General features: G+C 49.4%; 2 protein-coding genes across 3 annotated transcripts in view; one reads left to right on the top strand and one right to left on the bottom strand.

Moving 5' to 3' along the window:
- Window positions 1–141, bottom strand: part of PKN1 (protein kinase N1) — a 21886-nt gene extending 21745 nt beyond the window's left edge. The window contains exon 1 of the mRNA XM_006918770.3: window positions 4–141. Coding sequence (XP_006918832.1) covers window positions 4–24 — 21 coding nt within the window. The 5' untranslated portion in view covers window positions 25–141. The remainder of the gene's footprint in view (window positions 1–3) is intronic.
- Window positions 142–8452: 8311 nt separating this feature from the next.
- DDX39A (DExD-box helicase 39A) lies at window positions 8453–16351 on the top strand. 2 transcript variants are annotated; one of them, XM_006918771.3, is made up of 11 exons: window positions 8453–8608; window positions 12246–12457; window positions 12589–12716; window positions 13459–13551; window positions 13914–14097; window positions 14802–14920; window positions 15261–15392; window positions 15483–15592; window positions 15694–15838; window positions 15966–16113; window positions 16202–16351. In XM_006918771.3, exons 2-11 carry the CDS (start codon window positions 12250–12252, stop codon window positions 16216–16218), a joined length of 1284 nt encoding a protein of 427 aa, XP_006918833.1. In that variant the 5' UTR covers window positions 8453–8608; window positions 12246–12249; the 3' UTR covers window positions 16219–16351. The 2 variants fall into 2 exon arrangements, with proteins under 2 accessions (XP_006918833.1, XP_024907409.1); XM_025051641.1 differs by lacking the exon at window positions 8453–8608 and having other exon boundaries at window positions 12222–12457.
- Window positions 16352–16469: the final 118 nt, after the last annotated feature.

Genomic DNA, 16469 nt, shown 5'->3' with positions numbered 1-16469 from the left:
TACCTGCACGGCGTCGCTGGCCATGTCCTCGCGCCGCCCGCCAGGGGTCCCCGAGCTGAGTTAGGGGCGGCGGGAGGAGCGCGCCTGCGCCCCACGCAGAACGTGGAGGGTGGGGAAGGGGCGGGGCTCCCGGCGGCCCCCGGGGCTGCGGGGTCCTGCCGGTCCTGCTTGTTCTGCGCCCCCTCTCTGCAGCCACCAGTACCTCTTTGCTCTTCGCGCCCTTCTGTATCCGCTTTCTGCTCACGGGTTACCCATTTGAGCGTGGGAGAACCCGAAAAGAGTGAGGCCCCTTAAAGCAGGGAGTGGCGGAGGCCTTTGGGCCTCCCAGGACCCCTCTAGAAAGAAACAGTTCATCCCTCCTGTGTTTGCAAGCTCAGGCCTCCCAGACCCATTTGGTCTACCGGGCCCCAGTTCAAAGGCACAGGAGCTCCTCCGTTGCCTGCAGACAAACTCCGGGCAGATACAGGTTCAAATCCCAGCTCCCCATGCCTTGGGGGAGCTCCAAAGCCCTAAGAGCTCCTCATCTGTAAAACGTGATTTCCCACCCACCCCTCGGGTGTTGATAAAATGAGATCGTGAGGACCAAGTGCTGAGAACACAGTAAGCACTTAATAAGTGTTAGCTGTCGTCATTTTTGTTATTGCCGTTGTTATGAAAAGGAGTTTGAATCCCAACTCCATCACTGACTCACTGTGGGCCCTGTAGATCCTGTGGCTGCTGAGTCTCAGTTTTCTCCGCTGTAAAATGGGAACCGGCCTCTTCTTCGAGGCTGCTGTATGCAGGTGGAGCTCCATAAATGCAGACTCGTGCCCAAGCTGAGGTAAAGGGTGGAGGTCTCTGCGGAGCTTCTCCAGGAGTCTCTGCAGAGGGCAGCTTGGCTCGTGGCCCACCCCGCACTCCCTTACAAGCCGGTGATTGGGCCAAACCGAGGTCCCCGGGGCTCCAGGCGGGGAGCGCTCGCTGGCGGCGGTGTCTGCACACTGGCGCCCTCCCGGGACCTGCCAAAGAGCAGAAAGCTGCAGGTACCTTGGTTACTCGCAGCTGTGCGTGGTTTGCGTCGTCCCAGAGACCAGGGCGCGATATATTTCATTTTTTTTCTTTGGGCGACTCTTCTCGGGAGGGGGGAGGTAGCAAAGAAAAAGAAAAGAAGGAGGAGGTGAAATTATAACAAACCCATATCCGCCCACTTCTCTTCCCTCCCGAAGTCCCCAAGGAGTCCAGTTTCTGTCTTCCCTCCCCTGGACCAGTGCAGTCACCACCCCCCAGGTCTCTCAGCTCCGCCTTGGACTTCATAGTCCGTCTTCCCCACAACAGATCAAAGGTGTCTATGAACACCTTTGTCAACTTACGTCCTTCCTCTGCCTAGATTCCTCTATGGCTCCCACCTTCTTCAGAGTAAAAGCCAAAGTCCTAACAACTGCCCACGAAGCCCTGCAGGATTTGGCTCCTCCACCTTCCCGGTCTCCTCTCTTCCCACCTCCCACTTGCTCACTCCCTCCAATCACATTGGCCTCCTGGCTGTTTCTCAGATATTTATCGATTGAATAAAATAACCCTTTGAGCTAGTTCTTTTGCTCTGGATTTACAGATGAGTAAATTGAGACTCAGAGAGAAGTACCTCACCCCAATTATGGAGCTAGGATGTTTAAGGCCCTTGCCATCATGAGGGAGAGGGTATTTTCCTCTAATTCTCCAGCCCACCCATTTTACAGATGGGGAGGATGTGGCACAGTAAGGCTGAGTCAGCCCAGGGACTAGGCCATCCTGCCCAGAGATGGGCCCTCTGCTGCCTGCAGATTCCAGGCTGCCTCCCCGGATGGAGCTAGGGAACCCTGCCAAATTCTCACTCCAACTTTCCGGCATTCGTTTACTCAGTGATTATTTATCGATGCCCGCTAGGGACTTTGGTGGCACTGGAAACAGAGTTGCACTCCAGGCTTGAAACTCGGAGACCAAAGACTGATCGTACAATGTCAACCAAATATGATAACTGCAGCTGCTCTGGCCCCTCTCCAATCCTCTCTGGGGCATTGGAAACCCTAAATCACATCCACCCCCCGCTGCCTCCATCTGCTGGAAAACCTGTTCCCGGCTCTCTAGAGTTTTTAGGAAAAACTTCTCATCCCTCACCTGGTCTACAAGGTGGACCTGTCAGGTCTCTGTCCATCTATACAGCCACATCCCTCTCTACACCCCTCGCCCCCAACCAGCAACACTGACCTTCTCTCTATTCCTCAAATATTCTCACCTTATTTCCAACCTCAGGGCCTTTGCACTGGCTGTTCCCTGGTCTAGAATGCCCTTCCATTATGTCCACAAGGCTGGCCTCTTCTGATCACTTAGGTCTCTGTTTAAATGTCACCTTCTCTGAGAGACCTTCCCGAAGTACCTCTATGCCTTGTCGTACCTGGCCCATGGTCCCGTTTTTATTTATTTTTAATATTACTCCTTTTTGAAATTGCCAGCGTCTGGCCTATGCTCACTCAGTCTCTGTGGAATGAGCAAGTGGGCACAGTGTGAGGTGTCAGGAAAAAGATATTCCAAGCCTGTGGAGGCTTTGAGGAGGCAGCGACCCCACTCTGGAGGAGGCAGAAAGGCTGGCACTGAAGTCGAGTTGTGAAGGACAAGTTAGGAATTTGCAAAGTGAATAAAGGGAAAAAGGGTGTCTGTGGGAGGAATAGCAGGAGCAAAGGCCTAGAGGTGGGTGAGGGAGAACCTGGCATGTCCTGATTTCTCTGCCCTCATAACACCTCATTCAATCCATTTGGGCCTCACAGCCTCTTCCCTGCTCCTTAGACATGTCTAGTTCTACCTCAAGGCCTTTGCACTAGCTGTTTCTGCAATGCTTCTCCTCATCTTAGCGTTCTCTTTCTCATGTCATTTCTATCTTTGCTCAAATGTCACCTTCTTAGAGAAGTCTTCCCTCACTGCATCTCCACCTAAAACAAGCCCCACCTCCACCCTGCCAAACTCTACCCCTCGAATAACTCGATTTTTATTGCTTGCAAATTTAAATAAATTTGACTCTACTATTTTCTTTCTTCCGTGTCTTGATCAGGAAGATGTCAGCTCCCTGGGGACAGGGAACATTGTCTGTCTTGTTCACTACTGGGTCCCCAGCTCCTGGAACAGGGACTAGCACAAAGAAGATGCTTAATAAAAAGCCACTGGATGAACAGACGGATGAACAAACCTGGCATCATAGGGCATGGTTAGGGTTTGTAGTGCTGATGAACCTGGAGTGGGGGACAGGCTCCAGAAATCGCAGATGGTGGAGGCGGAGCTCAAACTTCACCCTGGGGACTGTGCGAGCCACCCATGGATTCTTAGCAGTGGAGGAACTGAATGAGGATTGTTTCTCCAAAGATAAGGCTCTTTGCAAACCAAGTCTCCACCAGTAAGGACTAGAGAAAGAAATGAGAGTAATTTATCTGACACTAGAAGAACTAAATGCATCAACAAGGCTAAGGTCAAAAACACCTCCTTGAGCAGGATAAAAAAAGCAAGTAGAAAAACCATCAACAAAACAAAAAGACAACTGACTGATCGGGAGAAGATATTTTCTAATGATACATCTGATAAGAGATTAATATCCAAAATATATAAAGAATTCATACGACTCAACAACAAAAAAACAAACAATCCAATTAAAAAATGGGCAGAAGACCTGAACAGTTCCTTCTCCAAAGAAAAAATACAGATGGCCAATAGACATATGAAAAGATGCTGAAGTTCACTAATCATCAGAGAAATACAAATTAAAACCACAATAAGATATCATCTGACACCTGTCAGAATGGCTATCACTAATAAATCAAAGAACAACTAGTGTTGGCGAGGATGCGGAGAAAAGGGACTCCTCATACATTGTTGGTGGGATTGCATATTGGTACAGCCGCTATGGGAAACGGTCTGGAGGTTTCTCAAAAAATTAAAAATGGATATACCTTTTAGCCAGCAATTTCACTTCTGGGTATTTATCCAAAGAAAACTCAAACAATAATTCGTAAAGATCTATGCACCCCTGTATTCGTGGCAGTACAATTTACAATAGCCAAGATATGGAAGGAACCTAAATGCCCATCAACAGGTGATTGGATAAAGAAATTATGGTTCATATATACAATGGAATATTACTCAGCCATTAAAAAGATATGAAATCCTACCATTTGCAACAACATGGATGGACCTAGAGGTTATTATGCTGAGTGAAATAAGTCAGACAGAGAAAGATAAATACCATATGATTTCACTTATATGTGGAATCTAAGGAACAAAAAGAACAAACTAATCAAAAACAGACTCACAAATATAGAGGACAATCTGATGACAGCCAGAGAGGATGGGGGTTGGAGCCTGGGAGAAAGGGGTGAAGGATTAAAGAAGGACAAATTAATAATTGATAGATGGTCACGGGGATGGGGAGCATGGCATAGAGAATGCAGTCAGCATTAATGTAATGGCTAGATGGAGAGCCAGATGAGAGAAAGAGCAATCAGGGGAATCGTTTCATAAATTGTATAAATGTCTAACCAATGTACAGTATACTTGAAAATAATAAAATAAAATTTTTAAAAATGATACGGTTTGATACTATTGATATCAATTATTAAGAAAACAGAAAGTGAAACTATGCAGTTTGTGGAAATGTATGGAGTAGCATGCTCTCAGTGTGCCTGCCATCCTGGCTGAGAGTGTCAAGCTACCTGGGTTCAAATCCTGGCAGCACCACGCACTGACAGTGAGACCCAGCACAAATTACTTCACCGCTCTGTGCCTCAGTTTATTCATCTGTAAAAGGGAAAGGTAATAGCTGTGCCTACTTCATAGGGTTGCTGGGAAGCTTAAATGAATTAATACTTGTAAAACACAGAATACAGGTGAAGTAATTATTCAGTCTCATTATTTTTATTGAGGGTGTTGTTTCTGCAATGGAGGGAGGGGAATGGAGTTGGGGAGACGAATATAGGTGATTTTAACTACAATGTGTTACGTCTTTTTAAAAATTATTGATTATTTTAATTGAGATACAATTTACATATAGTAAAGTACACAGATCTTTTGGTGTGAAATTTTATATATGTATACACCCCTGTGGCTACCACCTGGTCCACTCCTCTACTGCATAAATTTTACTTGTATCCTTTCCCAGGCAACCTCATCTTGTAGAATCTATCACCATATATTAATTTTGCCTCTTCTTGAACTTCATACTGCATGGAATCATTTTGATTTTTTTATGTCTGGATTCTTTCAACATGTTTCGTTTTCTACTGGAATAAAATTCGCATACCATATAATTTACTCTTTTTAAGTGTGCACTCTAATGGTTTTTAGTATATTCACAACAAATGTGATGTTTTTGAGATTCATCCATAATGTCGTGTGTATCAATAGCTTATTCCTTTTTATTTCTACTGATATTCCATAGTGTAGATGGACCAGTTTCTTTCTCCATTCACTTGTTGATGGACATTTGGGTTATTTGCACTTTGGGGCTATTATGCATAAAAAGTGTTCATTGCTTATTATCTTTTTGTGGGCAAAAAGTATTTAATGTACCGTTAGATCTATAAGTAAGAGGATTGCTTAATCACGAGGTAGGTACCTGTTTAACCCAATGGGTGTCATCTGGGGTGATTTTGTCCCCTCTCCTAGGAAAGACATTAGCAATGTCTGAAGATATTTTTGGTTGTCACGACTGGGGGGTGAGGTGGGTGCTACTGGCATCTACTGAGTCGAGACCAAGGATGCTTCTCAATACCCTACAACACACTGATGGCCCCCACCACAAAGAATGATCCCGTGTGAGAAGAGCAGGAGGGCTGAAGTTGAGAAACTTGGTTAACCTTATTACAAACTGCCAAATCATTTTCCAAAGTGACTTTCCTGTTCTACATGCCCACTAGAGCCTCTCCAACCCCTGATACTGTCAATCTTTTTCTTTTTAGCCATTAAGGCAGGTGTGTTTAAAATTTTTTGTATCTTAAAATAATTCTGAACTGAATCAAGCCCATATGAAAAATGCTAATGTTTGTTAATCTTGTTAATAATGTTTGTGGGGGGAGGTTGTTTGTTTGTTTGTTTTTTGAATAATAGAAGCTCCCCCTGGCTGCATAGATGGTGGGTGTGCCAGAGCCTTTTCCTGTTTTCCCAGCCTTCTCAACTGGACTCAGCTGGCTTCAGTGGCCTCCTCCATAACTCATTACAGATGATCTAATTACTCCAAGCTAGCCTCCTACCTGCTTCCTGAGGCACCTCCTCTCTTCCACCTGGTCCACTCCCCTACTGGTGACTGGTTTTCTCCAGATTTTGGTCTCTGTCTCCACCTTCAGAAGATGCTGGCCAAATCTTACGGAGGGAGATGGCCTGGGCTTGAATCCCTGGTGGCTGTGGTACCTAGAGCCTAGGATAACTTTCTCTGGACCTCAGGTCACCCACCTGACAATGGATATGCTAATGCATGCACCTCTTTGGGGGTAGGGATTCAATCTGTAGGTATATTTAGCTTTCTCAGAATAAGGCGGAGCACCAGGGCAGGGCCTAGGGGGAGGCAAGTGAGGCAATTGCCTCAGACACAAAATTTAACTGGGTGCCAGGAAACTCAAGATACACAATGTTTTAATGCAATAATTTTTTTTAAAAATCAAAACTAATGCAAAAAATCCAAATAAAGACAGGATCAGTAATCTTCATCTTTTTCTTCTGCCTCAGGCATCAACATGGCTTGGTGCCATGTGGCACTGTTACTGATCTTGTCTTTACTTAAAATTTTGATACTTTATCATAGATATAAAACTTTTCTTATTTTAAAATAGTACATTCAAATATTTATGTTGATGACTGAGGTTTTTTGTTTTCTTTTTCTTTTGGTGCCCCCTTAACTTTTCCATGCCCCACCCTCTTTCTGGCCCTGCTGGGCATACAACAGGTGCTCTGTAAGTGTATGGTATAATTATCATATACAATATTTACCTTATAGTATGCAAGCCTCCCTCTGGATTGACTGATTTCTCTTCATTGGACTTTTTGCTGAAATTATACCTCTACTGACTTTGGCTTTGAATTAATTTTCTAAAACATGGACCCCAAGATAGCCTACACTAAATAAAATGCTAGAACCTCTTTGGAAAACTGTGGTGGAAAGTTTTAACTGCATCATGGCTTAGGGAGACTGGAATGCTAGAGCAGACTTATCGTGTTTGACTGTGTCTGACCTGCTTACCTCCCTTCTCAGCTTTCCCCACAACCCAAATCCCCAAATCAAAACATAACTGAGAAAAGACTGACTATACCACTTGTAGGCAAGGACTGGGAGTAACTGAAACTTTCACAGGGTGCTAGTGCGAGTATGAAATAGAACTATCACTTAGGAAAACTGTCATGAGTTATTAAAAATACATGTGTGAACTTCAGCCCATCATTCTACTCCCAGGTATTTACCCTGGAGAAGTGAATTCATGTTCACAAAAACACCTGTGTAAGCTTTATTCATAATGGCCAAACACTGGAAACAACCAAATGCCCATCAATAAGTGAATGAAAAAACTTTATTGGTTATGTTGTGATATGGCCAGACTGTAGAATACTACGTAGCAATGAAAAGAATGACGTATTGATATATGCAGCAATGTGGACAAATCTCAAAACATTTTGTTGAGCAAAAGAAGCCAAATACAAGACAATCTATTGCATGATACCATTTATATAAAATTCAAGAAAAGACAAAACTGTAGAGATAGAAATCCACATAGTGGTTGCCTGGTAGTGGGGGTGGGGGGGTGATGGTGATAAGGAGTGTGGTTGACTTGAGAGGGGCACACATAACTTTTTGGGATGATGGAACTGCTCCATATGTTCACAGGGCAATAGTCACTCAGGTGACAATGTTTCTTTTACTATAAACTTTACCTCAGTAAAGTACTAGGGGAAAACGTCTAGGTTTGGGCTTTTGCCCTAAACCTGCAGCGCCACTAGCACAGCATCTGACCCAAGACGTTCAGAATACTGGAACTATTGTTATGATCATTTCTCTCACTTCCGCGCCCAGAAGGACCCCTTCCCCATTGCCGGCACAAAATGTCCTCTCCACGTTGGAGTCATTCCAAGCTTCCAGTCCTCCTCAGAACCTTTTCAGAGCAACCCCCTTGGAGAACCAGGAGGCGGCGACTGAAATTACTACAAAAGCTCTGAGATCGGTGCCCAGTGTAGCGGCCACATTTCATAAGGGTGAGACGCCACAGGTCAATCACCCCGACTTCGATTGCCAGTACAAAATATGGCGGCTCCCACCGAGGGCTAAGCCCGATCACGTGACAGCTCACAGGCCAAAGCCGGCCCAACCCACTCTGGGAGCCTACTTTTAGATTGACCAATGAGCCTAAGGCAAGGGGCACGCCCTCTTTCCTCTCTCCACCAATAACCTTCCGACGCCTTCCACAGGATCCAATCATCCTTTCCAACTCTCTTGACTGAAAAGCCAGCGGTCCAGTGAGCACAGCCGCAGTCCGACGCAGGAGGCCGGAAGCGTTGTAGCTCGTGTCGAGGCGCGGGATCGGTAACTGGAGTCGGCTTTCCTCACGGCACGCGGAGGCGAACGGAGAACCAGGTGAGCCGCACGTCCTGGGCGCGGGGCCGCGGTGCGGGGGCGTCGGGCCTGCGGGTGAATGGGTGAAGGGAGACGCTGGGGGAGAAGAGAGAAGAAGGAAGGGGCACGAGACAACGGGGGGGGCAGCGTCGTTGGGGTGCCGGCGCGCCCGGCAGCGGCCGTTGGGCGCTGGGGCGCATGCGCCAGGGGCGGGCCGGCCGTTGGCGCGCAGGGTGCGGGGCTGGTTTCCGGAATGGGCTGTCTTGGTGGCCCGCAGGGCGACCTCAACTTGGGGAAAGGACCGGGCCTTTCTGTCCGAAGAGACCCCGAGGCGTTTCCGGACTGTCTGGGGTGGGGTTCGGAGAGTGACGCTAGAGTCTGAGACCGCAGTGAGAGAAGCAGGAGCTTGTAGACGTGACGGGCTTCTTTTAGCCCGAGGGACTCACTCCCGCGCCCCCGCCCCCGCCCGGCTCTGTTCTTGCTCTGCGTTTGGTGGGGATTCGTAGTTCTAGAGATTTAGGGCAAAAAAAAAAAAAAGTCCCAGTAAAGAACAGACTCTGAAGTGGATATCGTCCTCCCTGGGATTAAAGAGTGAAAGGGTACCCGTGCGTGTCTGAGTTGTCACTTAGGGTATCAGCTTCCAAGTTCCATCTGCTCCTGGGGCCTCTGCAGTCAGTCACCCCTTCAAATCCTAACTACCACTAAATCCTCCCTTCATCTAATTTGTTTTGAGCTTTAGATTTCGGCTAGCTACTTCCTAGAAAATTTTATAACTCAAACTCAGTATATTCCCAAATCTGTCCATCAAAACAAAACGATGTCATTTGACCTCCTTATTTCCTTTAAATACATCATCTCCTCTTGGTCAGCCAGGATTGAAGCCCAGCATAACAGACTGGCTCTCTCCTGCTCACACATCACCCAGGGCATGGTCCCACCTTGTACAGGGTTCCAATTTCCTTTCCTCAACAATGCCCCTACCTTGATTAATCCTCTTTTCCCTTGGTGAGTGGCGACTACTATTACTATAAGTAACTTGATCTTGGGCAAATGAAGGACAAATGCTGATTGAGTCACTGAACTCTAAAACCTAATCGGACATTCCCTAGTACGAACACCCTGGGCCTAACCAGCTCTTCAAGCTTATTTTCTGCCTCTGTGTCAACCAGCCAGTCCTACTCTTCATTCCCGCAAAATGGCCTGGTACTATGGGGACTGACCTTTTCTGACTCCTGTTTTCCCTGCTGCCTGAGAAATGACCTTTCCTGTCTTTACCAGTCCGAATCTTCAAGGCTAATATCAGATGACTTCTTTAAAGAATGAGATAAGAATACATGATCACTTTAGTCTCTAAACTCTGCCTTGAGGCCTTGATTCTAGTTCCATTTACTCAACCATTATTGTTGGATGATTACCTGGTATATGCCAGCCCTGTTCTAGGGTCTTGGGATGCGGAGGGATTTGTGACAATTCTGGGCAGCAGGAGCAGCAAGTGTAAAAGTTCTGAGGTGTGTTTGAGGCACAGCAGTAAGGTGGCCAGTAAGTGAGGGAAATGGGGGAGAGGAGTTCTGACTGTAGAGGGGATCAAGTGATGTAGGGCCTGATGGCATAGTGAGGACTCGAGTTTTATTCTGAGAATGGGAGCCTGTGGAGAGTTTTTAGTAGGAGTGATAGTCTCTGCCTTAGCTTATATAGGCTCCTGGCTGCTGTGGGGAGAGTGGATGGAAGGTTATGGGGAATGAAAAACAGGGAGACCAGTGAGGAGGCTGTTGGCATAATTCAGGCAAGAGATGATGGTACCCAGATGCCCATCAACTGACAATGGATTAACTGTGGTACTGTATTCTCTACAAGGGAATATTATTCGGCCATGAAAAGGAATGAAATACTGATACATGCTACAATGTGGATAAATCTTGAAAACATGCTGAGTTGAAGAAGCCAGACACAAAAAATCACATATTCTATGGTTCCGTTACATGAAACGTCCAAAATAATCACATTCAAAGAAGAGAAAGTAGACTAGTGGTTGCCAAGGGGGTTGTGGAGATAGCGTGATAGTTAAGGGTACAGGGTTTGTTTGAGGTGGTGAGACATTCTAAAAACTGACTGGTAATGATTGCAGCTACACTAAAAACCATTGAATTGTACACTTTAAATGGTGAGTCATGTAGCATGTGAATATCTCAGTAAAGCTGTTCTAACTTAAAAAAGAAAGGCGATGGCATTTTGGGAGCTGCAGCATGGTAGCAGGGTGATGAGAAGTGGCCTGATTGCCCTGGTGGGATTTGTTGGCTGATTGGACTGAAGACAGCCATTGAAAGAATGGAATTGCCTTTTCTAAGATGGGGAAGCAGGCCTGTGGGGAGAAATAGAGGGTTTTGCTCTCGGCATTTTGAGTTCAATTTCCAAAGGGAGATGTGGAAGAGGTGGCTGGTAATTGAGTCTGGAATTGAGGGCAGTCATCGCTGTTAGAGACACAAGTTTAGGAGGCCTCAGAACAGAGGTGGTGAGAGCCCTGGGGCCAGATGAAGTCATGGAAGAATGAGTGACAAGAGGGCCAGAAACTGGGCCCAGGACCCTCTCCACCCATTTCAGGAATGGGGCTTCTTCATCTCTTCTGTTCTCTAGACTGGAAGGCTGGGGTGGGGCAGGGGCGATAGAAAACAGTATTGTCAGCACCTGTAGCACCAACACATGCAGTAGGCATTCTGTATGTATTGAATTAAATAAAGCCAGGAGGTGAGCGAGCTTTGTATTAATTCCATTTACCATCTTGGCTTTATTTTTTTTGGCCCTGGGCCTAATGGGAGGCCTCTTCATGAGAGCACTTAATTATTCCCTAGTGCAGACCACAGAGAGTGGGAGGAGCTGGGGCTGGAGAGTTGCGATGGGCAGACACTGCTCCCTCACAAACTGAGGTCTCCAGCATCCCAGCAGCCACAGCTCCATCTCTCAGGGGTCGTGCCCCGTGCAGACTGGGTGAGGTCCTTGGGGAGTGATGGGACAGAACTCCTTTAGGCTAGGTGGTCTGAGCTGGTTCATCAGAATCAAGACCAGAATGCTGAGGAGGTGTTTTTGCAAAGACCTGGGAGCAGCGCACTCCAGTGGTGTCAGTGGGGTGTAAAAGCTTGGGGTAGGGACTCAATGTGTCTGAGCAACCAAGCAAGGTTGGAGGTGATTTGAAACAGGTGACATGGAATGGATGGACAGAAGCCAAGGAGAAGGGTTTTGAGGGCCGTAGGGGACGAAATTGGGGTATCACTCTTGAGAACAAGTGAAGCATTTGTTGGTGGAGGGTGCGTGTGTGTATGTGGGTGTGGCTGACTGGACTCAGGGAGAGCTGAGGTGGCTTGGAGGAGGGTGGTGGAGATGTCATAACAGGCTGAAGCTGGGAAATGCTGCATGGATGGAGCTGATGGTACCTGCTGGAGTCAGTGTGGGGTGAGGGAAATAGGGACCACTCAACAATGTCCCATCTCAGTTTCATCAGTTGGGTGCCTTTTAGAGCCAGCACCTAAGGTCTGACTCCAGCATATTGTTCCTCTTGGACCTGTGTCAACAGCCCACAGCCGCCATGTAGCCTTCTCCCTCGGTGAGTTTTCCTGCGTGCATCTCAGTTGCTTCTCTAGGCCCTTCCTCCCTTCTCTGTTCTCAGCATCATGGCGGAACAGGATGTGGAAAATGAGCTGCTGGATTACGAGGAAGATGAAGAGCCCCAGGCTCCCGCAGAGAGCACCCCAGCACCCCCCAAGAAAGATGTCAAGGGGTCCTACGTTTCCATCCACAGCTCTGGCTTCCGGGACTTTCTGCTGAAGCCCGAGCTCCTGAGGGCCATAGTGGACTGTGGCTTTGAGCATCCATCTGAGGGTACGCCTTTCTGGACCTCCTCACCATGGCCCTCTGAACACTCTCACTGTGGTCCCCTCAGTCACCTGGTGAGGGGCCCGCATAAAGGAAGCGTCTGGTTTCCAATCGTTCATGTTTACTCTCTCCTTCAGTCCAGCATGAGTGTATTCCCCAAGCCATCCTGGGCATGGATGTCCTGTGCCAAGCCAAGTCTGGGATGGGCAAGACGGCGGTCTTCGTGCTGGCCACCCTGCAGCAGATTGAGCCCGTCAACGGACAGGTGGGCAGGCGCTCTCCCTCCCAGTCCCGAGCTACCTAAGGTAGCAGGTACCACGGCTCCTTTTGTTAAAAATTCCTGTTCCTATATTCTTTAGTGGGCTTTTAAAATGAAATATAGTACTTAGTTGTAACAAAATCTCCCCGAAATGATAAACCAAGAGAAAAAACTAGAAAGTGCCCACAATTTTACCATTCAGAGACATGGCTGTTATATCACCATGTACTTTCTAAATTGTTCATTTCTGACGGAGGATTATACTGTACGTGGCTTTGTTACTGCTGTCGTTGCTGACAGGCCATAGCTGTCTTCTCATGTGAACAATGTGTTCCACTGTCTTGGGGAACAATTGAGTTGAATATCAGTGTCTGCTCTTGTCATGCTGGGGCAGCATCCTTGGGCTGCATGTGAGTGCATGAGTCCTTGATTCCTTAAGGTAGACGGTGAAGGAGGGCGGTGTAGTGGGAGGTTGTGGTGTGGTCGCAGTGCTAAGTGGTGTGGGCTGGAAGGCCAGGACAGCTGGAGAACAGAGATTCAACTCGGGGCCTGTCCAGGTCTCACTGTAGGTCCTGGTGTTGGGAGACAGGCAGGCGTCTATAGCTGTGAGAGGATGTATGGAGCAAGGGGTGGGTGAAGGGTTGTGAGAAAGTGGAGGCGTTTGGACCAGGCCTTCTAGTCGCCCCAGGTATGGGGGTGAGGGTGGGCTGGGAGGATTTAGGACACTGCCTTCCTATCCACTCCACAGGTAACGGTCCTGGTCATGTGCCACACCCGGGAACTGGCCTTTCAGATCAGCAAGGAGTATGAGCGCTTCTCCAAGTACATGCCTAGTGTCAAGGTGAGGCACCTTTGGGCCAGGCCTGGTGCCCTGTCCTCTGTAGCCTGGCTGGCCTCAGCTCTGGCCCAGCCAGCATTTACCAAGCTTGGCTGCAGTGGCTGCCTTTGAGGTTTGTGGTGGTTTATGCTTCTTAAAAGCCTGATGAATTATGCATGGCCTCCAGAGGCCTGTGCTGGTCCCAGCCCTGGGCTGCTTTTCAATGGAGCTATGCCCAGGCTCTCAGGCCTCTAGAGGCCTGGGGCATTGGGGGCTGCTGGTGCCTGAGCTGGCAGGGTTACGGGTCGGATAGCCAGCAGCATCGGGTGGGATACGAGCTTTCAGCCCTTAGATGGGCAAAAGTGACTTCTTTTCCACCTGCATAGGTGTCTGTGTTCTTTGGGGGCCTCTCCATCAAGAAGGATGAAGAGGTGTTGAAGAAGAACTGTCCCCATGTTGTGGTGGGGACTCCGGGCCGGATTCTGGCACTCGTGCGGAATAGGAGCCTTAACCTGAGAAATGTGAAGCACTTCGTGCTGGACGAGTGTGACAAGATGCTGGAGCAGCTGGGTGAGTGTCCTCGCCAGGTCTGTGGGGGCTGCTGGAGACCCACCCAGCCTCACCCTCCCCACTAGCACCCGCTCAGACTTCAGAGCGAGGTAGGCCCTGACAAGGCAGGCCAAAGGTTGCCCCAGAGTAGGGAAGTGGGCGGTTGGCACATGGGTCATTGGCACACGGGTCTCCTGTGAACAGTTTTAGGGAAAGTTCTCGTGTTGGCTGACTATGACCTGCCACTTCTGAGCCCAAGCTGAGTGGGACCTCAGCCCAAATGAGCCACCATCTAGCACATATATACGTCAGCCCTAGGCTTGCTGTGGCCTCACTGCCTGCTGGGTTAGTTCTTGGCCCCCGCCTGCCCTCAGTGAGCCCCGACAGGGCCGGTGGGAGATGGGGCTTGTATCCTGGAAGGCAGCTGCAGCTCTCACCCCAGTGGCTATCTCTGCCTCAGGCTCCCCTCCCTGAAGCGTGGCTCGAGGTGCGCTGGCACGGCTGCTCCGCTCTGGCAGCGTGTAAGTGGATTGCAGCTCCTCCTGGGCCTGCGCTCACCCCGAGTCCAGCCCCTCAGGCACCAGGCACGGGGACTCACCCCTACCCCTGCTCCTTGCTCACTGCCCTTATCGTGGTGCCAGGTTGGGAGGGGCTGGGCCTGCTCTCGGGTACGGTCGTGGGCTGGCAGGCGCTCATGCCCACTTGTTTCTTGCCCTCCCCCCCAGACATGCGACGGGATGTGCAGGAGATCTTCCGCCTGACACCCCACGAGAAGCAGTGCATGATGTTCAGCGCCACCCTGAGCAAGGAGATCCGGCCTGTCTGCAGAAAGTTCATGCAAGACGTGAGTAGGGCGAGGCGGTGGCCAAGACCTCAGTTCATCGGTTTTGGCCCTCCTGGGCCTGGGCCCCGAACTGGTGCCCAACACCCACACTGCCCTCACGGCACAGCAACGCTGGCAGGCCGCGGCGCCCTCCCTCCTCTGTCTCGTCAGACTGGGAGCTGAGCGTGGTCCACACCTGAGCCAGACCACAGCTTAGATCCAGCTGTTGGGAGAGATGTTTACTGGGTACAGCAGCTCCTCTGGGAAGCACCACAACATGGAGTCGCTCCTGGAAGGTTCTGGGCAGGTGAGGTGCCCAGGAGTAAGCCCTGCCAGCCCCTTGCCACTCCCCTTCCCTCAGCCCATGGAGGTATTTGTGGATGACGAGACCAAGCTCACGCTGCACGGGCTGCAGCAGTACTATGTCAAGCTCAAGGACAGTGAGAAGAATCGCAAGCTCTTTGATCTCCTGGATGTGCTGGAGTTTAATCAGGTGACACTGCCATTGCCTGTCATAGGGTTCTGGGCCTTTGGGTGGTACATGGGGATTCAGGCCCCTGATTTTGCTGCCTCCCTCTGGCAGGTGGTGATCTTCGTGAAGTCAGTGCAGCGCTGCATGGCCCTGGCCCAGCTGCTTGTGGAGCAGAACTTCCCAGCCATCGCCATCCACAGGGGCATGGCCCAGGAGGAGCGGTGAGTGCATGACCCCCTGAAGGCTGAAGGCAGGCCCCTCAGAGGGAGTGCTGCCCAGGAACCTCATACCTGACGGTGCCTCTTATTCCTCCTGCACCCAGCCTGTCACGCTATCAGCAGTTCAAGGACTTCCAGCGGCGGATCCTAGTGGCCACCAATCTGTTTGGCCGAGGGATGGACATTGAGCGAGTCAACATCGTCTTCAACTATGACATGCCCGAGGACTCGGACACCTACCTCCACCGGGTGAGTGGTCCCACAGAGAGGTCACCTCCCTGATGGCCCCCTCTTTGGGTGGGGACCTGGCCCAGCTTATCCTCAGATCCCCAGGATGTGTTTCTGTGGCCTGACCCCAGCTTCTGTCTCCCTGCAGGTGGCCCGTGCGGGTCGCTTTGGCACCAAAGGCCTGGCTATCACTTTTGTGTCTGATGAGAATGATGCCAAAATCCTCAATGATGTTCAGGACAGGTTTGAAGTGAATGTGGCAGAGCTTCCTGAAGAAATTGACATCTCCACATACAGTAAGTGGCTTCGGCTGGAGGAGCAGGGCTGGCGTGGGGCGGGGCTCTCTCCTCTCTCAATGACTTCTTCCCCATGTGTGTCTTACAGTTGAGCAGAGCCGGTAACCACGCGCCTGACGGCCCAGCGCCACCCTGCTTCCCTTGTGCTGCTTCAGTCCTCTTTTTAGGCAGCAGTGGGTCTTTCTTTTTACTGTTTAAAAGCTGTAGATTTGTGTAAGAATAAATTTTTATTATGGAAGCCTGGCTCCCATCCACCAGTTTTTTAGTTGTCTTTCTGCATTTCACAGATGCACTGGGCCTGGCCAGGGAGCCCCTAGCCAGCCAACAAAACCACTTTCTGTATCAATGAGAGATTG

This window comes from Pteropus alecto, unplaced genomic scaffold (genome assembly GCF_000325575.1).
Source record: "Pteropus alecto unplaced genomic scaffold, ASM32557v1 scaffold388, whole genome shotgun sequence".
Lineage (NCBI taxonomy): Eukaryota > Metazoa > Chordata > Mammalia > Chiroptera > Pteropodidae > Pteropus > Pteropus alecto.
The sequence above is the reverse complement of the archived record's forward strand: the minus strand, read 5'-3'. Positions and strand labels throughout refer to the sequence as shown.

Excerpts from the sequence above, each read along its gene's own strand:
- DDX39A (XM_006918771.3), top strand. The coding sequence starts at position 12,250 with ATGGCGGAACAGGATGTGGAAAATGAGCTGCTGGATTACGAGGAAGAT. Across the intron at positions 13,552-13,913 it reads AGTACATGCCTAGTGTCAAG|GTGTCTGTGTTCTTTGGGGG; the intron begins GTGAGGCACCTT and ends CCACCTGCATAG. Across the intron at positions 14,098-14,801 it reads CAAGATGCTGGAGCAGCTGG|ACATGCGACGGGATGTGCAG; the intron begins GTGAGTGTCCTC and ends CCTCCCCCCCAG.